The 25916-nt window shown below is 35.8% G+C and overlaps 1 protein-coding gene across 1 annotated transcript; it reads right to left on the bottom strand.

Moving 5' to 3' along the window:
• Positions 1-156: 156 nt before the first annotated feature.
• Positions 157-24507, bottom strand: LOC131939716 (forkhead box protein O3). Its single transcript, XM_059298186.1, has 2 exons — positions 22279-24507; positions 157-243 (listed from the first exon to the last, which is right to left on the bottom strand). The coding sequence occupies exon 1, from the start codon at positions 24488-24490 to the stop codon at positions 22295-22297; it is 2196 nt and encodes a 731-aa protein (XP_059154169.1). The 5' UTR covers positions 24491-24507; the 3' UTR covers positions 157-243; positions 22279-22294.
• Between the last annotated feature and the right edge of the window lie 1409 nt (positions 24508-25916).

Below are 25916 nucleotides of genomic sequence, written 5' to 3'. Positions count from 1 at the left end.
GCAGTGGACTCCAACTCTTGTTGGCTCATCACATTTTAGGTCCCGCGGCTCCCATGAGCGAGACTCAAATGCTGACGTACAAGGAGCCCGACCGCCGACAATGTAAAAGTATGTAATTTAGCTTGGTCTGTGAAAGGGTTTTTAGCCTTGATGCTAGTCCTTATTCTCCTGTCGTTCCATTTGCCTCAGTGGTTGTGGAGACACGTGAAGTCTCAGCTTGGCACCCAAGTTTGTCTGCAACATCTGAAAAAATTTAAGACAGAATTTTAGTTTATGGGGTCAGGATTTGAGTCTGTATGAACTATGATTGCAACATCTGAAAAATTTAAGACAGAATTTTAGTTTATGTGGTCAGGATTTGAGTCTGTATGAACTATGATTGTAACATCTGAAAAAAATTAAAAGCGAATCTTTAAAAAATAAGTGTTTTGATTGCAACAGACGTTGTTTCTTAATGAGATAACAGGTTTTATAATATTCATGAAATAATCTTGTTAACGGCTTTGTTAATATTTATGAAATATATTTATTAAGTTTTTTTAAACGTTGTATTTTTTAAAATTATATTTACGATGTTTAAAGAAATTAACAGGTTTTACAATATTTATAATATATAAAAATGCTTAGTTTAGATAAAAAACTTATGTTGATGTTATTTGTGACTTATGAAGGTATGAACCGGTTTTAAAAATGTTTATAACATAAAGATGGTGTTACTATGAATGATAATATTTATAACCTATTTAAAACTAATTACGTTTTTTGATGTATTTTTAAATAAAAATGTTGACATGTTTTGAAATTTGGAAAGAAAATCTCAAATACCTTGTAACTATCAGAAGAGAAGTGTCAGATAGCCTATACATGGAAATGTTTTGAAAGACGACAAAAATTTAAGAAAAATTATCGCAGTGAAGAACTTGTTTAAAAATGTTAGAGTCATAGTGTCTTGTGGTAAAGTATCACGTAAATAAAATGTAGCAGTTACAACATTTAACGAATTCGTTTAACTAGACAGTTGGCCATGCTATAGCAGTAGACTGAGTTTACAATGACACTTGTGGTCAAGGAGGGTAAAAAATAAATAGGTGATAAAAATGTTACAGTTGTTCTTGTATCAGGTAAACGTAAATCTCAAATCAGTTTGAAAATATTTAAAATATGTTTTAAAATTATTATTTTTTTAATTTCAAAAGAAATTTCAAGAACAAAAAACAATTGAAAGAACAAACAATTGAAATAAACTTGTAACTGAATACAAACAAACATGATAATGCTGGTTAGGTGATATCTTTGAATTTTTTAATAAAATAAAATCTAAATGAACAAATCGCGCTCGCGTGTGGAGTTTTTTTTTTTTCATTCTATAATCTCGGGCGATTTTGTTAAACTGTGTACTGGTAGTAGGGGAGGGGTGAGGTGGAGTTAGCTGGCGTGATGTACAACATTACTACGTTGGTGGTCAGTGAAGAATTGATCGGCTCATCACCCACACAAAGTGGGGGGGGGGGGGAGGACGGCAAATCACCCACACTATGTGGGGGGCGGCAAATCACCGCGACGACATAGCGGGGATTTACATGGAGCGGGATTTTCAATGATAGCGTTTACGTTTTCAACCCGTGCGAGAGAGGGGACAAGAGAGGGGGGGGGTTATGAGGACATGAGGGGAGAGGATATCGATCTTCAGGCACTAACCACTGGATGTGTGTTGACAAGTCAGTGATATATATATATATATATATATATATATATATATATATATATATATATATATATATATATATATATAAATATATATATATATATATATATATATATATATATATCGCTCGTTGTACAGTTCCGAATAACAGTCCAAATATGTAATGGAGAGATTCGATGACATCTCTTGATGAAGATGTTCACACATAAAAATATGTGGAGCAAAACGGAACCAAAATTGTACATTTTAACCTAATACAAAATACTAGTCTTGCCTACCCAATACACAGACCGGCTTAAAATATGTTTTTAAAAAGTTTATGGGTCCGAGAACTTTTTGTATTCATATGTTTCATGTATTGATATTTTTACTTTAATTAAAGCACCATGTCTTCGTGACATACCTCCACTCTGTCAAGATACGAGCATTGTTAGCAACACCATCGGTTCATTACCTCCTACAAATCCAGCCTTTTAATACGAGATTATTCATGAAGAAAACTCGTTTATATACAGCCGACTACATCATTGATCAAAATGCAGAATTTTTAAAGAGTGGTTCACAATCGGAACATGCAACCACATGTGAAGACCCCTTGGTTGATTGCGTCTTATCATTGGTAGTTTGGCAACAGCTTTGACTGTTGTTTAAACATGATCTCACAGCAAGGGATATACAGGGTGCCATACCTACTTGTTGGCTGTAACAAATTGCTGGGTATTAATTACGGCTGAGTGAGTGTATGGTGTTTTAAATAGAAGTTAAAGGATTGTAAAGACAATGGGAGGGGGAGGGGGAGTTAGGGATGGGATGTAGCGTGTAGTATTCAATGTTTTGTTCTGTTTGAATTTTTATCTAGGTATAAGGTTATCTTCAAATTTTGATCCGTATATTTAACTGCAGTTTTTAATTGAATTGTATCTTTAAGCCTGAACCACATTTTTAACTACAGTTTTAATTTTATCTTTACACCCCGATACCTTTAAGCAAATCACGGCTACACTTTCATTAAAATTATCTAAAATATTTGTACCAATTTATTTAATTTTTTTTTTTAAATTCACTGTACTCACGTATGGAGTTGGTTAAAATCGTGTGAACTATTCGCGACTCACACAGAAAATAAATTGAACCCATACGATCTAAAAACATGTCTGGCAGAGAGAGTACACAATGAGTTGTTTTTTTTTTTTATTGGAGCTGCATAGGTTTAAAACTGCCATGCTGAACCCGCTGATAGGAGAGTCATTTTAATGATTAAATAATTTATAATTTATCTAAGTTTCACACGTGTTCACAGAGATAGTGGCTTACATCACAACATTAAAATCTGACGTCACAACCTCTGCGGTTTACGTCACAACATTAAAATCTTATGGAACACATTTCCAAAACAACAACATCAACTTAAGTTTTTGCCTATATAATTAACAACTGATGAAGAACAACACACTTCATCAGTTGATATAGTAAACCTTATGTCAACAATTGATTTAGAACAACATATGTCAACTATTGAAGTAGAACAACATATGTCAACAATTGATGTAGAACAAAATAAGTCAGCAATTGATGTTGAACACCATATGTCAACAAAGGACGTAGAACAACTTATGTCATCAGTTGATATAATACAACATATGTCATCAGTTGATATATTACAACATATGTCATCAGTTCATATAATACAACATATGTCATCAGTTGATATAATAAAACATATGTCATCAGTTGATATAATACAACATATGTCATCAGTTGATATGATACAACATATGTCATCAGTTGATATATAACAACATATGTCATCAGTTGATATATTACAACCTATGTCATCAGTTGATATATTACAACATATGTCATCAGTTGATATAATACAACATACGTCAACAATTGATGTAGAACAACATACGTCACCAGTTGATACAGAACACACTCTATCAACAATGGACGTAGAACAACATATGTCATCAGTTGATATAATACAACATACGTCAACAATTGATGTAGAACATACGTCACCAGTTGATACAGAACACACTCTATCAACAATGGACGTAAAACAACATATGTCATCAGTTAATATAATACACCATACGTCAACATCTGGTTGTCAGGTGATCCTGTGCCACCTTTGACAACCCGAGACACCCCAACACACCATCCCACAACAAAGAAGATAAAACATTATACCCCACTCCGCTCTAATCAACTCATCTAATTAGATTCATATTCGACGTCATTGCAAATACAACAACTTTAATTAATTCGACTTGACTTTTCATACGCCTATACCTCATGCATACAACTCGCTCTCGAAACTCGTAATTAAAAACTTATGTTAAAATTTCAACTTATCTCCCCTAGTTGTTAAGCCTAGCCTCCCTTTGTAATAATATTTGAACGCTGTTCTCTTCATTGTAGTGGTGCGCATATGTAATTTTATTTACGCGGGTCGCAGCTCTATCTACATTAACTACTTGTGATTAGTGATGTATCAAATTATTACAAACTGTTGGTTAGGGCACCCGCAGACGACTTAAAAAATTTGAAACATTAAACAGAGAGATAAGCCCCCCCCCCTCAGCTGTTAGATGCCTTTCGCGATACTTGCAAGTAAAAAAAATGAATTTTGAAAAAAAAAATGGCGGTATTAGTTTTATTTTAGAAGCCAGTATGCGGGATATATGTTAATCAGGTTAATCGTTTGGTCGTGCGAAAGATCGAACTTCACAGGTCGCTGGTTTCTCTTTAATTTGTAATATTTCCAACCCGCTACCTAACAACAAGTACACAGTGTTACCTAGTACTAGTCTGGGTTCGAACTTACGACAAAGACATTTTTAAAATGAACGTTTTATTAAGAGAATCGTATATGTTACAAGTAATATGTAATACAATTAGAGTGCTGCATAATTATGTTGGAAATTGGCCAAAAACAAATTCTCTTTTTTGAAATATTGATACATTTTTATTATGTCCAAGAACAACACGAACCAAATAATCCAACAATAAAAAGTGTAAGCCTATGATAAACCGTGTTTTACTAAGAAAAACAAAACAATAATATGAAGCTGAACAATTTTTGAGGCAGGCTAGCAAAAGAAAAAAAAAGAAATGACTTTTAAATAACAAACTTCATATAATCACTAAAAAAAGAAAAGATTTTCTTCAAACACGGATTTTTTACATAATGTTTTCTTATTCACTTTTCTTATACTTTTAAATATTAACAGAATAGAACCAATTAGCACAAAATGAGCTCAAACAATGTGCACATACTCGCGAAACTTTAGATAGGACACATTTATAAATGTAATTAAACATCTAATTAATTGAAATTTTAGGTCACATTTCATTCTCATCGGGTCTTGGCCTACATGTAAAGTTTGAAATAAATTGGTCACGCAGAAGTGGTCGAAAACTCGCTCGAAAGTTTGTTTTGATTGATGGTAAGTGAAGTAAAAAGAACGACAGAATGAAATCAAGTGAAGTATAACAAAAGCTTACTAAAAATATACGTTTGCGCAGTCAAAGAAGCGAGTCTCACAATTTTAATTTCAGCCAAAGTTTTATAAAGAGTCAGTGACTTAATACAGACGTTATTCATTAGGACATTCACCAGAACTTGATCGTCCTTTAGTCGTGAGGGACTTATTTGTTAAAATAATACCAATCCAGTCAGTCGTCATACAACTGGAGCAGATAAAGATATATCTTTATTAAAGTTTTCATGGGTTAATTGGTTAAAAGCAAAAGCAATGCTAACGTGTAGCAGAAATAGCAGAGCATAATAGATGATGGATGGATGAATGGATGGATGAATGGATGGATGGATGGATGGATGGATGGATGGATGGATGGATGGATGGATGGATGGATGGATGGATGGATGGATGGATGGATGGATGGATGGATGGATGGATGGATGGATGGATGGATGGATGGATGGATGGGTGGATGGGTGGATGGGTGGGTGGGTGGGTGGGTGGGTGGGTGGGTGGGATTTGGGTGGGTGGGTGGGTGGGTGGATGGATGGATGGATGGATGGATGGATGGATGGATGGATGGATGGATGGATGGATGGATGGATGGATGGATGGATGGATGGATGGATGGATGGATGGATGGATGGATGGATGGATGGATGGATGGATGGATGGATGGATGGATGGATGGATGGATGGATGGATGGATGGATGGATGGATGGATGGATGGATGGATGGATGGATGGATGGATGGATGGATGGATGGATGGATGGATGGATGGATGGATGGATGGATGGATGGATGGATGGATGGATGGATGAACGGATGGATGGACGGACGGACGGATGGATGAACGGATGGACGGATAGACGGACGGACGGATAGACGGACGGACGAACAGAACATATACCCCACCCATTTAAAACCGCATGAGGCCTGTATACTAACCAGTACTTAAATTATTTAGACTGATATTTGCTTGAGTTCTTCTATGCTGTCTCACTTCCCCGCCCCACCCCAACACTCTTGGTACTCTCCCCCCCCCCTCTCCCTTCCGGTTTGTATGTTTTCGCTTGATTTCCCCCATGTATACACATACCATTGGGGAAAACATGGGAGACAATAGGAGCCCAAGACAATCCATATGGGTTATCTCTCCCAGGCAGAGTTTCGCCACAAAGGTATCGTCAGTCGCCATCGGTTGATCAGCTGTATACTGTTGTGTAATTATACGTCAGAGAGCCGCTTCTAACGGCCACAAGGTTATTTTTAGACGCCAGTACTCCTAGCTGTTAGTGACAAGGTTTGTGTGTTGTTGGTTGTTGTTAGAGTTGGGGTCACGTGAATGATTGTAAGGGGGGGGGGGGGGGGAATGATAGGAATGTAAGTTGAAGATCGTGGTGATGAAAGGCGAATGGGCGATTGTGAGGGGGGGGGGGGTGCGTTGATTGGGCCAGTGTGTTATATGTTGGTTGGATTTTGAGTGTGGAAAGATTGTTGTGTGATATTTGCTGTGTATTACTTGAGTGGTCAAGTGACTTAAGGCATTCATTTAACCAAAACACATATCATCTGTTCAATAGTCAATCAACCAATTAACAATTACGCGGGCGACACACGAAAATTTTAGATGAACACACCAATCATTAGACCAACACACCAATCATTAGACCAACACACCAATCATTAGACCAAAACACCAATCATTAGACCAACATCACCAATCATTAGACCAACATCACCAATCATTAGACCAACATCACCAATCATTAGACCAACATCACCAATCATTAGACCAACATCACCAATCATTAGACCAACACACCAATCATTAGACCAACACACCAATCACTCAACAACACACCAATCACACACACAACACCTCCTGCTCTACAATAAAAAAGAAAATCGAACATGAGATACACAATGACGCCGTTGTGTATCCGTAGATTGAAAACAAAGATTTGAACCCGGATTAGCCATCTACTACAAGATTAATACACCTTGCCTGGGGTGTTTTTCTCGCTCCTACGACACCCCCACACACTTAAAGCACTCACCAGCATTCTTACCAGTCTCCTACCAGTCTATACATCCATTGCTTCCCTTCAAAATCCGGTTTAAATTTTTAACAACCTCTAACAAGGAACAAAACTATAACAAGGGGAACTATTCGTGTCCTCATTGTCATTCCAAACAAAGACACACATTAGAGAGGAGTTTACATTTTTGTGTTCGTTTACATTATTAAAAATTGTAAAGGTGTGTCATGTCTGATGATTAAAATTTAGCCTGAACAATATCGCGACATCTGTTGCTTAAGTTTGAGCACCGAACAGCGATCACTTCATCATTTTCATTATCGAATTCAAAACGGGGTAGATCTAAATAGAAGAAAACTAAAAATAGCCATGAGTTTAAAAACGGTTGTTTTTGTCTCACGCGTCAGAAAAACATGGCACCAGGTACCTGGAGATCGATAAAAGCCTATTAGTGATTTTTAATTCTTGTTTTTACACATTGCGTCTGGTCGTATGTATTAATGAACGTCCCGGGACGCTCAGCACTTAATTAAAACGCCGAGCGTCGATGCTGCAGTGTGATGAAGCTTAGCACATTTTCTTGTTTGCTTTTGTGATGATGATTTTCCCTGATAAGCCGGTAATCCCGTGTATTTTGGGCGATGCTTTATACTTCAATACTGATTGTCTTTCCAGCAAAGATACCGCATTTAACCAACACTTTGTCCTTTTATGTTGAGCTCAGTGCTGTTGTGAAAACGTTTTTTTTTTTTGCTGTTGTATTTTTCATAAGCTCGGCATGTAAAGTGCTGCTTTGTCGTGTTTAGCTAACCTGATGGACGAGAGACCTGTAGGCGGCTTGTTGTACAATAGGCAATATCAGGTGAATAACAGCAGTGTGCTTTTGTTCTTTTTTTTTCATTTACACCACCCAAATGGTGATAAGCGCTGGATGTGTTGATGTCACCTTTAGCGTTGATAAAAAAAAGGGGTGTTGGTGTCATATGTAGTGCTGATAGAACGCAGAAGTTGATGTTGTATTTTGCGTTGATACCAGTGGGGTTTGAATGGACATGTAGTGTTGATAAAATTAAGTGATGATGTTTTGTGTTGATAAAAATAAGGTGATGATGTTTTGTGTTGATAAAATAAGGTGACGATGTTTTGTGTTGATAAAATAAGGTGATGATGTTTCCTGTTGATAAAATAATGTGATGCTGTTTTGTATTGATAAAAATAAGGTGATGATATTTTCTGTTGATAAAAATTAGGTGATGTTTTATGCTGATAAAAATATAGATGTTGATATTAATATGTAGTATTAATAAAAGGATGTCTAGATGTCATGTTTGGGGTTGATAAAAATGATGTATGTGTTGATTTTAAAAAAAAACGCAGGTTTTAATTGCAATTAATAATGTTGAGAAAAGATGAGATTAAAATACGTTGATAAAACATTCAGGCGTTGATTAAAGTGCAGTGTTGATAAGTTATGATGGACAACTATGCACGGATCTATTAAGCCGTCATGTGTATTTTCCTGTGACGGAACTACTAAAGGAAATCTAACACTCCCTGAGACATAGGACTAGTTTGGTCTAGCAAGGCTTGTAGCGCTGGCATTACATTTTGTTGAGAAATATTTTAGCTCAACTGTTACAAAACGCTCGTATACTATCTGTGGTTTAATGCTGTTTCTAAATTTATACTAAAATGTTTTCTAAAACTTAGAATAAATACATAAAGCAGTTTGTTCTAGGATATTGCTGTTTGATTTTTAGCAAGGCTCTGAAGATGTTTGAGAAACAGCCAGGGCAATGGGTGCAATAGAAATGTAGGAGAGACGCTGGCGCTAGAACTTAGCCCAAGGCTGATTACGACATTAATTAATTAGTGTCGTCAAATCACTGCCGTATCGTGGCGCGAGGACCCCCGACCCCCACCCCTCCCCCATCTACAACACGAGTCTGGGTGGGCTCTCTGCGATTTGCGACACTCTTGACACGTGGGTGACCTAACAATGTCAACATACTGGTCGGACTGGGGTGTCGGGCTGGGGGGTCGGGCTGGGGGGTGGGCAGCCCGGGGAGCCTATGATTCTATTAATCCCCTACAAAAATAAACGATTTGTCAGGAATTATAGTACGACTGCACTCCAAGGGCGAGTCCATTGTGTCGGGGTAGACAAGTAAAGCGGGTTAGTTTATTATTTCCTGAAAAGGGGTTTTTGTCAGTTCGTCAACTATTGTTACTGTAACGTAACCAGCTAGAACATGACAGGTGACAGAATGTAACTTTGGTGTGAGAGGAAGAGAGTTCAGGATGGGTGGACGAATAATATCTGTAACATTACGTACAGGACTTATAGGCAAAACAATATGTAGTCTACATATTTAAAAATATACAATGAATTACTAAAACATTTTGTTGATTATACTGTAAAAAGTTTTAACTTTAAGAAATGAAATTAATCCTCTTCAATTTTAACATTTTTAAAAACGGTCTAGTAATTACCGCATTATGAATTAAACCACTGTTAATCTTCACGTCCAAAAACAACTACACCGTAGTAGGGTGTTTGTTTAGCGTTGGGAGAAGCCAACATTTTAGACCGGTCAAACAATAGTCAGCTACGTGTAGTATAGATGTCAAAAAATAATGAGATAAAACTTAACATTTTCATGCAATTTATATAGGGTGCTTTTTTTTAGTACATCTATTTTACTAGCGAGATTCTGTCACAAAAATGTTATGAAAGGTTAATTAAGCCAATCATTTATTTAAGCTTACAAGACATAATAGTTTTATTTTTAGTCCGAACGATTCATGCCGAAAAGATGAACCTCTGTAACTAATGTTTGAAATGGTTGCTTCGGGCAGTAAATAATTAGACGACCATTGGTTTTAGTGTGATTTTAGTCCAAAAATGACTTAGCTGTAAGTTAATTTTATCTGAACATGTAAAAGAGGGGGGGGGGGGGGCTATTCACTTAGAGCGAAGTTTTTCTTCTCTAGACATGTATAGTATACGGCCTACATGTCGCAAGTGTAAGCGTAAGGTAGTTTGAGAGAGGACATTCTTTATTTACCAATTCAAGTTGAATGAACAAAATACACGCTAGCAAAAACATGAGTGTTTATCTGTGTGTATAATCGCTATATTCAAATATTTAACTATACCACGCCGCCATGATGTAATAAATAATGCAACGAGTCGATTACCATCCATGCATTACTTCTTCATCATCGCTCCCACCATAGATGAGAAGATAGTTTTACATATTTTTATCGAATTAATATTCATCCGGCGTCTAACACCCGCACATCTTTGGGTAATTAACATATTTATTTCATTAATTAAAAACTAGAGGGTTTAGGTTAGTGAAGAGCTATTAGGAATATCAGTTGGAGCTTGTTGTAAAATGTAACAAATATCAATTTCATGGTTGAAAAATCAACATGTATCAACTTCATAAGTGCAAAACTATACTATATTTAACATCATTATCATCATCATTGTTGTAAAACTCAACTATTATCAATTTCTTGGCTGCAAAATAAATTCATCAATTGTTATTGTTACGGTTCTAAAATTAAACCATTCTAAAACATAAAAATGTAGGTATATAAAGTGTTGGCTATATGGCTTTATTTCTTTATAAATGTAGGATTATATGACAGTAGAATCACTGTGAGAATTTATTACCGTATAGCGATAGGCTGTAAGTCTATATTTCTTATGTACTATATACTAGTACAAGATCGCATGGCTGTTTAATTAGTTATAGCTGATTGATAACCTTCGTTATGAATGTGACTAGGCCGCAAGATTACTACATACATTCAACAAAGTTGGGACTCGAAGCTTGGGATTAATGCCTTTTGTGCTGGAGCGTCATTGTAAAGCCAGCACACATTACACAGCTTTAAGTTTACTGTTACATTTAATTAGAATGTATTCATAACAAAACAGTTGTGCAAATAGCTATTTTGACAGCTTGGATGTTATATAAATATACAAACATATATATATATATATATATATATATATATATATATATATATATATATATATATATATATATATATATATATATATATATATATATATGTGTGTGTGTGTATGTATGCATGTGTGTTTGACAATGTGAGTATGTATGTATGTATGTATTTTTGTATGATTGTGAGTATATTTGTGACCTAGCCTCACACAGGAGTTTGAATTATGTGAGGTTGGTGGATGAACATGAACTAACAAGAATCGAAACTTTGGTTTAAATTGGTGGCCCCACTAGCATGTAATGAAACTACAACAACCCATATATCTCCCCCCCCCTGCTAAATAACACTCAACCCCACTGTATACCTCAAAATCCAACTTGATGAACATCGTAATGGAAAATTTTAACGACTTTAAAATTAATTAATTAATTAAAATATTAAAATTAAAAACATCGGGTGCGCAGACCAGCCCCCAGCCCCCAACCCCCAGTACACCCCCCTCCCCACGTGATCGTATCAACATGTTCATGTATGTGTACTCACACGGACGTGCGCGCACACACGAGTGCACGAGGTGTGAGCTGGACCGTGAGCAGCGTCATGCCGCGCAATGTTTGTGTGATGTCATACACTGATGATCATACCTGTCTATACACCTGGGGTGGGGGAGGGAGGGTAGCGGAAAATGGCAGGAGGGAGAGGGGGGGGGGGGTGTTATGTCGATATGTTCCATGTGGGGGGGGGGGTGTTATGTCGATAGGTTCCATGTGGGGGGGGGGGGGTGTTATGTCGATAGATTCCATGTGTCACCACAGTGTGGTGATGGAGATCGGTTGGGTCGTGTGTAAACTTTGATCACGTGACGCCCGTTTGAAGCTGTTGTCACCATTAACATTGACATTAGCTTTATGAAGTACGGTAGTAAGCAACCGTTTTTTTTTTTGGTAGAGACTACTTTAGCGTGAAACAGGTGTTGTGGCATTAAGGTTAAGTAATTAACAAAAGTAGTAAGCTACATGTATTGGTAATACACACAAGTGGTTGCATAGTAAGCTATACGTATGGGAGCAATAAAAAATGTAGTACGCTTTAAATATTGGTAATTTTCAAATATAGTAAGCTATACGTATTGAAGTAAGAAATGAAACTTTAGTAGCTACAACATTTTTCGAGATTGTCCGTAGATTCAAATAACAGTAAAGTGTTTGTTAGAAAACAAATGTAAGCAGGAAGATAGATTAGATCCAAACAATAACGAGACTGCGTTCTACGTGCTAATATTTATGAGGTTATCAACGATATATATATATATATATATATATATATATATATATATATATATATATATATATATATATATATATATATATATATATATATATATATATATATAATATATATATATATATATATATAATCATTGCTTACATGCTCGACAAGATAAAAATATTCCTTTCAATGTTAAATATGGCTCTTGTTTTTAACTGTAACTCAAAAAGAAGTTGTAGGCCTATGTATTTTTTTCCTCTAGTATCAGTTATATCGCTGATTAACGTATTGTATCCGACGGAACTTTAATGCCGGCTCTTGCAATGGTTAAAGCGGAAGTATTTTTAATTAATGGCTCTTTTGTGGGGTTTTTTTTAAATTTAAACGGACTCCAATTAATGACAGCGACCAGATTTGAAGTTAGCGACACCTCTCTCTCCCCCCCCCCTCCACACACTAACACATCTTTTACCTCACCCCTATTCCCGGATGTATGGCCATCAGAAGATGTGTGACATCACTTCAGACCATCATGCGATGTGCGGCATGACACACGACTAAACAAGAGCTTAACTGACACGAATCAACACCCTTAATAAAATAATCATGCACATTCGTAAACACATTAAGTGGTATTTCTTTTAAAAACCTAAAAAAAAATATTTTTGATATAAATTCATTTAAACCCATGTATTTCGAAAAATATTTTAACAATACCTTGCATAAATACACACAATACACCGGAATAACAGGGCGTGTATTTATCCACACACAAAAATGACGTCATCGTATTCACGGCATTGTTTACAAAGCTAAACTTTCAAGATTTAAAAGAAAGGGAGAAAAATTTCAACTCCATATTTTCTACATCAACCAGTTCAATACAGCTTTAATTGAATCACGTGTCAGGCAGTAATAAACGATAAAAATGACATTTCTCAACAGGCACTGTGGCATTTATAAAGTTATCGATTATTTTCACTGCGCGGTATAGGAAAATGGTTGTTTGTTTATTTTCAATACAACCCAGCCCACACACAACCAGAAAAATGCATTTTGAAATAGCCCTGATACATTTCGCTTGTTTTTATGTCAATATTAACTTTATTTCACCTACTTATTTTAAAAATCATTTGCGCTGAGATTAAATTTTGTCACGGTAGTTTTTTTTTCACGATGCAAGCCAAATTAAATTTATTGAAGTCATTTTAGCATGTGCAACATTTTACTTTGATACTGTGGCGTAAACAGGTCTAATGAGAGATAATTTGTTTCGGTGGGTACTTTTATTTTTTCATCAGCGATTTTTATATTAGCGATTTCCAAAGGTAGATTTATTTTTTTTATCACCTATTTTCAAAGGCATTTATATTTTACATTAGTGATTTCCAAAGGTACTTTTATTTTATATCAGCGATTTCCAAATGCACTTATATTTTATATCAACGATTTTCAAAGTACTTTTATTTTATATTAGCGTTTTCCAAAGGTGCTTTAATTTTACATCCAAATTTTTGTCAATGCGCCTCCCTTTAAAAAAACAAACTAAAAATGTTGCCGCTCCCCAACGAGTCTCATTTAATCAACATATAGACTACTTTTGCCCAAATGTTTAGTTGACACAACTAAAACTCTTTATGTATCTGGGCAGAGGAAGGAACAATTTTTAAAAGCAGCGATCACGTGACACCATCCAGCCATTCGGTACTCGATACCATCGAACCATTCGGTACTCGATACCATCCAACCAGTGTTTCTTCCAGACTTTTTTCTCCGGGGGGCACTTGAAATTTTCGGGGGGAGGGGGGGCGGTAGACTTTCTTCGGGGGGGGGGGGGCGGACACTGTTAAAAGTATATATTTTCTATATAAATTATATAAATTTCATTTCGTTCGGGGGGGGGGGGGGGCGGTAAAAAATTTTCGGGGGGGGGGGGGGGGGGGGGGGTTGTCCCCCCCCCCTCCGAAGAGACGCCTGAAAGAAACTCTACATCCAACCGGTACTCTAAAGGTTCAAACAAAATATTGGTGTGTACCAATTTTGTACTGCAGAAAATGTATTGGCTTATTAATGGATAAAAGGTCTTTATATTGTACACTTTGATAAATAGTCTGCGCATTTCAGAAAATTAAGAAAAGAATTTAAAAACCTAAGAAAATACAGAAATGTATCCGAAAATTAAGATAAAACAGAAATTCGTCCGAATATTTAGAAAATACAGAACTTTGTCAGAAAATTAAGGGAAATAAATAAGGAACAAATGTGTGAACATTTTAAAAATTCTTCCGTGTTGTTTGGGATCTATTGGTACATCATTTGTATCGTGATTGCAAGTTTAACACCTGTTTCGGACATAGTGGCGACTGGGCATAGTGCTGACCACACTGCCCCTGAGGTCACAGAAGCAGGTGAACTCTACTTCACTTGCCCCACGGACCGTCATGCTTAAAAGATTACTTTACTTTTACTTAGACTTAATGAATCGTATTTCAATCTTGCACTGAAAGTTTTAAAATATTCGAATGAGAATACCATACGCTCTCTAACGGCCTGTAAAAATTTACGGATCTCAATGACTAGTTGATTTACGTTTGCGTTTGACGGTCATTTTTAAGTTCTTTTTGTTTCAATTTATTAAAATGAAATGCCTTTAAAGAAACTATCGCTGAGCTTTCGGGGATTCGAAAATTTGCAGGGGGGGGGGAGTACTGGTTTCTCAAACGCTTCTTCTAGTAATGCCTCTATCAGAATCTCGCTGTTATCATAATTTCGTGCGTACAAAAATTAAAAAGTCGAAAGGTTTTTCTTTATTAATTTGAATTTTTTTCCCCATTTAGTTAACGAAACATATTCATACTAAAATAAACTGCTACTAGTGTTGTATTTCTTTCCAAGCATTTTTGTGAAAAGCACATCTAAAACGAAGTATCCATCTTAAATAAAGTTTATAATTTAGTTTTTTAGCCACGTCTTGGCCGGGCTGATGGTATCGTAGAGATGAAAGAGGGACATAATGGACGGCTGGAAGAGGCTGGGGCACAGGGATTAGCGCCTGCGTGTGATATCTAGGGGGAGGTATGGGGGTGGGGGTGGGGAGTCCTGGGTTTTTTTCTTAGTGCATTAGGGGCTGTACACTGGTAGGGGGTGGGGGGGATTGTTGATGTAGTGATTGTAGGTGTTTGTTTAGTAGGGGATTGTGTGTGGAATATGATTGTAGGAAGTTAAGTGGGGGTTGTAGTTGGACTTGGTGTTTAGTGTGGGATTGTAGTTGTACGATGTGCTAAGTGTGGGATTGTAGTTGGACCATGTAATGAGTGGGGGATTGTAGTTGAATTGCGTTTAGTGTGGGATTGTAATTGGACTATGTTGAGTGGGGCATTGTGGGTTCACAGTGATAATTGATGTGTTAGTTGGGGATTTGTGGATGCTCTGTGATAGTGTGATGTAAGTTAAGTACACATGGAATGTAAGTTTTGGTACGTTTTTTGGGTATTGCTGATGCACAGTGACTGTTCCGCTATATAAAGGGGTGGGGTAGTTATCGAATCCGAGTATGTATAGGTGAACCGCGTGTAAATTAAGCATGTAAACTTCTAATAGTTGATTGTTTTCTGTGAGGATGTTTTATTCGTGTGTAATGATAATATTAAGTGAACATGTGTATAAAAATAGAAAACTGACGTCATTCATTAAAACTTTCCTTAGCAGTCGTCATCCAAGACATTTGGGAAGCTTTTAAACAATGTAACATTGTATTTATTCGTGAAAAGTTTATTGATATGTTATTGTTTTTTCGTTGTTTTTTGTTTTTGTTTTTTATTTTTATTTTTTACTCTGAGAATAATTAACTTAAACTAATTAAGCTGTTTAGAATATAATTTATATAATTAATTACTATATTTATGATATAACAATTTTGGAAAAACTGTTAGAATAAAATTCCTGTCATTAAGTAACATTATTGTGTTGTGATTTCTAGCTTTAATTGATTTTTTTAACGCGCTGTTTAATAACCACATAAAATTAGTGAAAATGAAAGGAGAATTTTAAATCTTCAACTACTTAAAGACTACCTTAAATTACTTTATTATTTTAAGAACAAACGTGAGACAAATCCTGTCATTAGATGTTGTTTTAAAATATTATTTTAATTTTCAGTTGTGAAAAATATTGTTTTAATTGTCAGTTGTGTAAAATATTGTTTCAATTGTCAGTTGTGTAAAACATTGTTTCAATTGTTAGTTGTGTAAAATATTGTTTCAATTGTTAGTTGTGTAAAATATTGTTTCAATTGTCAGTTGTGAAAAATATTGTTTCAATTGTCAGTTGTGTAAAATATTGTTTCAATTGTCATATTGAATTATATTAATTTAATTTGTTTAATGCTTAAATCATATACATAGTAAATGCGCCGACAAATAACAATAAGAGTCTTTAAGTGATGTTGTCATACCATTAAATATCTTTTAAAATAAATGTGTCTGATATATTATTTGTCTAATTGATGCACTCAATACGCAATATTTACCGTCGCAGAATTTTGTAAAAAAAAAATCTGTTATTTAAATGTTAATACATTTTTACTTGCTATGTTAAAAATGCTATACTTTGTATTTTGAATTGTTAACAAATATTTCCTGTAATGTTTTAAAATTGTTACATTAATTTTTGCTGATAAAATTATAGATCTATACTGTTAATCACATTTAAACATATAGAAATATGGCGAAGGTGGTTCTAAGAACAAACCAATTTTCTAAGCGAACGAACAAGTTTCCTACGACGTATGAACTTCGTGAGTAAGGCCAAGATGTCAAACCATGTTTTTTTCAAAGTGCTGGTCTTTACATTAGAAAAGTGAGTTATCTAAACATGTAAAATGGGTGTTTGTTTATAAATAAAATACTAAACGGTTACAAAAATAAAACCGTTTAAATTATTATAACATTAAAATTTCCAGAATCATCAATGAAAACATTCATTAATTTTATAAATTTTAAAATAAAAACGTACACCTTAAATTAATATTACTTTTTTAACTAACTACAATTAGTACGTTTGTTATTGCTATTCGGGTTGTGTAAATTAAACAAATGGGATTAGTTTAAAAGATTATGTGGGACACCTTCAGAAAAATTATTTAACCAAATATTATCGGCCTACATACAGCTTCGCGTCAAGTTCAATACAATGGAACATATCAAAACTAATTGATTTTAATTTAATTAGTATTTTAAATTAATTTTTAGCACTTTGTTGTCTTATTTAAAAAAAAAATATAACCTACTTTTTTCAAATAAAAAAAAAATTTAGTCTGTAAATCTGAAGTTGTTTTGTGTTAAAAATTTTCTTTTATTATTTAAATTTTATTTAATTTACAATTTAATTTCTCCGTTTTATTTTCCAACGGTTATCCAAACATTGGTCGCCATGACAATTTTAATTTTTGTTGTTTTATTCTTTCCTTGCACGAGGCAAATGACGTCACGAGTACAACAAAGAAATTGCTAATGAGCAATTTTTATGACGCTCCGGTAAAAATATGGGCGCGGATCTATCAGCTAGCGCCGCGTATTTTCTGTGATATCAATCTCTCCAAGCACGGTAGAGACTAGGTTTGAGGAACTTGAGACAGCGATGATATGGTCCCTTCTACTGGGCGCAAATACAATTATCTATAGCTGTTTAATTGACATAAGCTCATTATTTCAACCAACAGTTAATGTAATGATGTTGTTGCGTATATATTTAAATCTAGATTATTTTTTGACTTTTCAGTTGTATGCAAGAAAAGCTGAATTAGATGTCGAGTTTTATGTTAGGTAATCCTAAAGGATAAATACCATGTTTCCTTTAATTTACTGCATTTTAAACAGTTTGTATTTTACGGAACGATTGTTACTTTGAAGTACATGATACTGCTTGATTTGAGAACTGTGTAATTTCAAAGATGGTTAGACTATTGCTTTATTCCAGAATTGTAAGATATCAAGTATGTTTATAAGACTCTTTTTTTTCTCGAGAGAGTCGCTTAATTAAAGATTATTTATGATTTACCGTTGATGTTTTAAAATTGTGGAAATGGTGTTATGTGGATCGGTCATTATATGCCTGACCTCTGACATTTTTACTTCAAAGGTTAGATTAACGCATTCGATGGTCAAGACGCTTGCTAATCTTCGGACAGTATATATGTAGTCGTGATATGCACACATAATAGCTCCAAAATATGAAAACAAATATTTTGATATACATTTTTCAAAACGCAACACAATAACTAAATATATAAAGACAGAACTATTTAAATAGACTTTTCATATGCACCAAAAAAAAACAAAAAAAAAACAACTAAATATGAGGAAAGAACTATTTTAAATCAACTTTTAATATGCACCAAAAAAAAATCACTCTAAATACGAGGATTGAACTATACTAAAATATCCTTAACTCTAGTTTCGTGCCAGCCCTACTGGGTTGTCCTACTGGGTGTCCTGGTCCTTACACCCCGCCCCTACACTTACCTACAGCATCTTACCAATCAACCATTTTTTTCCTCTATTGTCGCCGAATTAAAACGAGCCGCCCCACCTCCTTACCACCTACACGAGAGAGCGGGGCAAGTACCCTCCGTCTTGTGGTATCCTAACTCTGTATTATGCTGTTACAAGTCTCCAACATAATCGAACCTCCCTCCCTCCCCCTCGCCCCTTCTCTCAAATAAGAGCTGTCACTTGTACCTACAGTCCCAGGTCTCTCAAGCGTGACTAATCGCCCCCCTAAGATCAGCCAGTGTGGGGGACCTAGTATGTAAACCATCGTGTCGAGGGTCCAATCGAGTCTACAGAGTCCCCGGGGGTAGAGCTCAATACAAAGTGTAAACCCTATTGAGAGTCGGGCTATCAACCGTCGTGTCATTTAGAAAGATGGTCTCCTACCCCATACAACAAATACAAACGCATTCTGAATATTATTCACTAAACAGGTTTGTTTCGGAAACCTGCGCGACCTAAATCCTGGTTGATTTTTTAAAAATATTTCAACCCGACAACAACGTATTACATGGGGGAGGGGGTGGATGGGGGTGCTGGTATAGGTGCGTAGCAGGGCTGTCAGGTTTTGATTTTCCCCCTTGTTAGTTAATGAATACATCTACAATTAGCGGTAATTATTTGTGTATATTAGTGAATAGATGTTTGTAATGCTTCAGTATACTTTAGACTCTGTCGGGTATATTTTAGCGACTGCACATGAAGATGTTTTTACAAGGATTCGCAAGACTTTTTTTGTTCGTGGGATTCATGTTCCAAAAGTTACTGACATTTTTACCACGACATAATAAAGTCACATGACAATGTAGACTTGTAATTAAATTATTAGTGGGTTTAATCTGTTTCTTTTTGACAGAGTTGGCATCAAAGAAATTTTTAAAATATTTTAATACATTTGTTATTTAACACTATTGAATTGTATTAGAATTTTTAAACAAAAGACAATTGGGACCACAGCAAATTAGTTACACTGTTAAAATAACTTAGCAGTGATAAAATATTCACAGGAAAATATATAATTTTTTATTATCTATTTACGTACTATCCGTTCATTAATTACTCATAAATATTACTCATTATTTTCTAAATAGTATGCTGTTGTGTTTTTTTTTTCTTTTTTTCTAACGATTATCCTATTACCCGTTTCTACTTTTGTCAATATAATCTCAGTTTTATTTAATTTTATTTTGTACATGTTCCTTGTCAATTTTCTCTATATTTGTCTTAATACTTTAATATTTTTACTTTCCATTTTTCTAGATATTTTATATAGGGCCTATTTTACTTCTACCTTTTATATTTTTCATTTCATTTGAAACATCTAAATTCAGTGAACAACATTTTTATTAAATACCATCTTAATCTACTTTCGTCCTGGACATCTATTTTTATTATTTATTTCACAAGCAATAAACAAACATTCATTTAAAAACAAAACTAACATTGTTTTTAAATACTATTTTCTAATTTTTCTAAATTTCTATTTTAGTTGTTTATTATTCAAGTAACAAACAGCACATAATAATTTAAGTCAAGAATGTTTTCTAAATACCATTTTAATCTATTTTCATTCTAAACATACATGTTTATTATTTATTCTCTATCCTTAAAAAACCGATGCAGAAGATGCACATTACTTGAATAAATAACTAACACAATGTGCCTTGGGAATTGTTGGTGAGGATGCTTCATTACTGCAGGCAGTGCTCGTGAATAGCATCTAAATTTAATGTCACTCCAATGACGGACGGAGTTAAACGTAGTTAACAGCTGATGAATTTTATGTTAATGACATCGGAGTTTTTAATTGTCATCAGTATTTAATTAGTATTGGATACGGATATTTCTTTTTTTATGTTTTAAACTACATTTATATTTTATTTGAGCCATCGCTTTCATGTCGGTGTTTTTTTAAGCTTGATAATAAACTTTGTGTTTATTGTAGTTGAATAATATGAATATCAAATAATTATAAGAGAGGTTTTATAATAATTGACCATTTATTAAGTATGTTTGTGTGTTGATAGATAGTATATATTAGCAACAGTTTTAACTTTAGTTTTAATTATATTAAATGTAAATGTATGTATTGATAGTTGTTTTATAGGGCCTACTAGCAATAGTTTTAACAAAAAATTTAATTATAGTAAATGTATGTATTGGTAGTTGGTATACAGTAGCAAGACTTTACTTTAGTATTAACTACATGCTAGAAAATGTCCACTATCTGTTACCGTCTAAAATTGTTTGTAAATGTTTGTAATTTTTTTCTACATTTTTCGATAAGTTTACACTAAATAATATTGTTTTTAATTTGTTTATAACGCGCAATGTGTGTGATAATTAGGTTGAATCTGTGAATATTCAAATAATATAACGTTGGTGGTGACTTTAAAATAAATTGTACTTTCAAAAATGGACTAAAAATAAAACTACAAACTTACAAACAGATTAAAGATAAATGTTTGTATACGGCAATCGCTCAACCAAGCAGACTGAAATGTTTCAAGTTAGATTTATTTTGTACTGTTTTATTTTGGTAACTTGACTATACAGTATGTTATATTTTTATTTGAGGTATTTGATTATTGTTTTGTTTCATTTTTATGTAAATCTAATTATTTTTTATTTAATAGGAAATTAATTTGAAAGACATAATATTCAAAATTTTAATGGTTGATAAATTATTTATGGCTTTTCAAAGACAAAGAAAATAGTGAATATTTGTATATTATTTTTAATTCCAGTTTTGGAATAAAAATTAAATAAAATATTAATTTTCAAATAAGTATGTGTTAGTTTTTAATGTTTTCTTCTACATTAATCAGGTGTTTTATTGTCTGTGTCAGTTGTAGAATTCCCACACTAATTATAATTATTTCTTAATCGTTAAACAGGATAAACTCACTATTTTTATATTCTTTATCTAACTACATTTTGTTATTATTTAATAGTAATTAATTAATAATATTAATATAAAAGGTACAAACGGCTAATTGTTTTAAAAGGGGATTAAACTTTCTGTAAATTTCTTTAAATTTTTAAATCAAAGAAATTTAATTATTAGAATTTATGTTTCATTAATAATTTGGATAATTTAAAATGTATTTTCTCTAGTTTAAATTTAAATGTTTGGATAAATTAAAACGTTTATTTTTATTTTCTAATGATTAAATCTAGTACTGAAATTGATGGGGGAAATGTAAACAAAGATGTGAGTGACTCTAGACTTTGATTACTTACAGTTGTATGTGTCGTCTCATTCTCTGGGTCCGCTCCTCCCTTTAGTGGCGCCGACCATGGTACTGTTATTAGCGGGGGTGGGTATAAATCCATCCATCCCTTTCATCATGGGCAGGGGCGTCGACTGGGGGGTTGTGGACAGCAATGGGGGTGGGTTCCCGCCCCTCATGGAGACGACCGAGGGCAGGAGCCGGTGCTGTGCTAGGCTGAAGTTCCTCATGTAAGGTGAGTACATATGACCCCTGACCCCCAGCGTGCTGAACGCGCTCAATCTGTCCCGGGGGGTGGAGGACTTGCCGAGCTCCGTCCACCTCAGGGCGTCCCCGGTCATTCGGGCAGGGTCGGGCATGGGGTTGGGACCGTCTTGGGGTCCGGTCCTGACGTCAACCTGACCCCGCTGGTCCAGCTCCAGCAGACTTCCGCCTTCAGGTAAGTTGTAACCGGGTTCGAACCCGCGCTGCCCCAACCTTCTGGGGTCCGGTAAATCAGGCCGGAAAAAATGCAGACTGTCTGAGACTGTCCGGTCACGCCTGCCAGCGGACAGCGAGCTGATGAAGTCTTTCCCTGAGTCACATGACCCCGGGGTCTCCATCTCCCGGAGCTGTCTATGCTGGACCAGGTCCGCCTCGCTGTACCTGTACACGTCACGAGCGGTCATCGTATCACTGCTCACCTCACGGTCACCCTCGTCTTTGTGATTTAACGCATGGCCTTGACCTTTAACAAAGCCGACGCCATCTTTGTTACCGTGCAAGTTCTCCGACCGTGTCTTTGAATCAGAGTCATTTCCGGCGAGATTATGACTAGAATTTTTGAATATCGAGTCATTTTTTGAGTCATTTTGTTCTTTAGGGTCATTACAAGATGCTTGTTGTAGAGATGATGTTAAATCTAAAGCATTGTCTGTTTTTGTCGTATATGGACTAGATGATGTCGCTCTTGTGTCGAAATGTCGACTTTCCGTGACGCCCCGGTTGTTGAGACAATCATCTTTTTGATTAGTGTAATCACCGTGGTCGTCATCTCGTTCGATATCACAGTCGCCATCTAAATCGTGTGAGGGCGAGTTCTCCACTGACGTCACGTGAATCTCGCCGTCGTTGTCCATGTCGTCGTCGCTGTCGTAGGACATGTCCTTCCCGCTGCAGCTGTTGGCGTCGCCGTTGTGGTCGAGACTGGACAAATGACCACTGCAGTCTTCAGAGTTGTCAGCGCTGGATTTACGTTCGGTTTTGATGTTTTGTGGTGACATTGATGCAATAGGGTGGGGGATGAACCCATGGATTTGGTGGACCGACGGCCGATGGGGGTAGGATAAGCTGTCTTTGTTTTTATCTATTTCATCTTCATCATCATCTGGAGCGAGAAGACTCGCCATGTCAAAAAGCCGTTTTTTACTCGGCCGACGCGGGTGTACGGCTATAGGGCCGTAGTTGTTGACATGATGGGACAGTATCAAATGTTCTGATTCGGGGTTTGCGGTTATCGGCCGCATTGTGTGGTCGCCGGCAAGTTGCACGACAGAATCAAGATGGCTGCGGTCATGTTCAGGGGTCAGATCATGGTGAGGCCAGGGCTGGGTCGGTGAGGGGGTCGGGCTATCGTCATCATCAGGGACAGAAAGACCCATATGACGTCGTACCTTCCTTTGCGCGCGGCGTCGCCTGAAATCACCGCGTTCAAAATCTTCCACATTCGCCGGGTGCACGGCCCAGTAATGCCCTTTTCCGTTAGCGCTCCTGCCGGCTTTGATAAAACAATCATTCAAAGATAAATTATGCCGGATACTGTTTCTCCAACCGGGCCCACGAGTCCTAAAATATGGATAATTATCCAAAATCCACTGGTAAATATCACTGAGCACTAATTTCTTGTCTTTCGAGTTGAGTATCGCCATTCCTATCAAACCTATGTAACTATGGCTAGGTTTGGGTTCTTCCTGTACAAACCTAGCCCGGGGGTCGTGTTTATAAAAGTAAGCCTGCGAATAGGGGTCTGTGATGTAAGCTTGAAACGGCGACAGTGCCATCGAGTTCTGGTAATTCCTCAACCCCAACTGGACGCGAACGTTGTAGTCGTTGAGTTGGGTTCTCTGGAAGTCCAGCGCCGACAGATGGACTTGCGACAGACTTCCGCTAGGTCCGAACGGAAAATATGGCGATGGAATTTTCAGCCCGTATGGAATCATAACACCTTGCGATGGCGCGCACATTGTTTATAAATTTTTAAAATTCGCCTACCTTAGAATGAATATTTTCACCTTTTTAGAAATAAAATTCTGGAAAAAAAAATTTAAAATTCGAAAAATTGTTTTCGATGTAACAACAATCCAGATATACTACTAGACACAACCTGGTTCTAATCATGAACAGTACGAGGTGATGTCTTGCTTATGAACAGGGCAACATCATTCAAACAAAGCCAAGCGCCCGTGTTTTAATGCACAGTTTATCCAAACCTCGGCGCTCGGTGAGGAAAATATTTTTATGCTTTTGACACTCGGTGCCGAGTCTTCGATAGGGCTTATTGGCGCCGCCCATTTTTTCCGTGTCGCACGTCACGAGGTGCCGGGTCCTCCCGCGTGATTGACAGCCGTCCTCGCGGTGTGATTGGACGCGCGGGAAACATAGGGGGGTGCCCGACCCCCGCGCGGATGTGCTGGAGCAGACGACAGGCCAACGGGCGTCGAGGCATGGGTTCTGTTATGATGGTCGCAAAACTTGGGCCGGGCTGATTTCTCAGTTATCGATGGATCGGATCGCAGACGATATTGCTGTTGTCATACTTGCTCAACTGGGGGCGACTGTTGGGTTAGCCGTACCATGTTTTAATATCGTAAAATGTTGCGATAGAAGTGGGTCGTTCTCGGATATTTGCATCATTTCCTTGCTTAGATAAGCCGCACGCGACAGTTATTTATAGCTTATCGTTTTTATCCAATCAACGTGCGTAAATGGCTGTTTACTGCACGTGCATCTCACGTGCAGATCGCGCGAGAATTGGATTTAGTTTTAATAACGAGAACTTCAATACGTTTTTAGTTTAATTAATTAATTCAAAAAATAAAATAAAATAAAAACATGAAATCATAACGCTCACTTCAGAGGCGTATCCAGGTTTTCGTTGTAGGGGGAGCGAAAAGAGCAAAAAAAGGCGCCGAATTTTTAACACGTTCTATATACGTGTATTATATATATATATATATATATATATATATATATATATATATATATATATATATATATATATATATATATATATATATACTAGATGTATGTCATTACTTCGCTATGATGTAAAGTAAATTGAAAGTAGCACTCTGAAGAAATAAGAAAAACAAGGCCGACAAAACAAAAATGGTATCAATCTATACAAAAAATATATAAATACACTACAGCCAAAAACAATTAACGTAACACAATCCGTTTTGTAATTCTTGTAAAAAAAATGTCTTACATAATAATTCCTGTGAAATTATTTAAAAGACAAGTGAAATAGGGGAAATAATCTCCCTCCTAATATAAATATATACATATCTACATATTTAATTATAAATCTCAAAACAAATAAATAATGACTTTAGAATATAATGAAATTGTTTAACACTATTCGTGTTAACAAAATGTTTTTGTCTATAA

This window comes from Physella acuta, unplaced genomic scaffold (assembly GCF_028476545.2).
Source record: "Physella acuta isolate Inbredline_101_S28 unplaced genomic scaffold, ASM2847654v3 ptg000291l, whole genome shotgun sequence".
NCBI classification, from domain to species: Eukaryota; Metazoa; Mollusca; class Gastropoda; family Physidae; genus Physella; species Physella acuta.
This window is presented reverse-complemented; position numbering and strand designations above follow the sequence as displayed.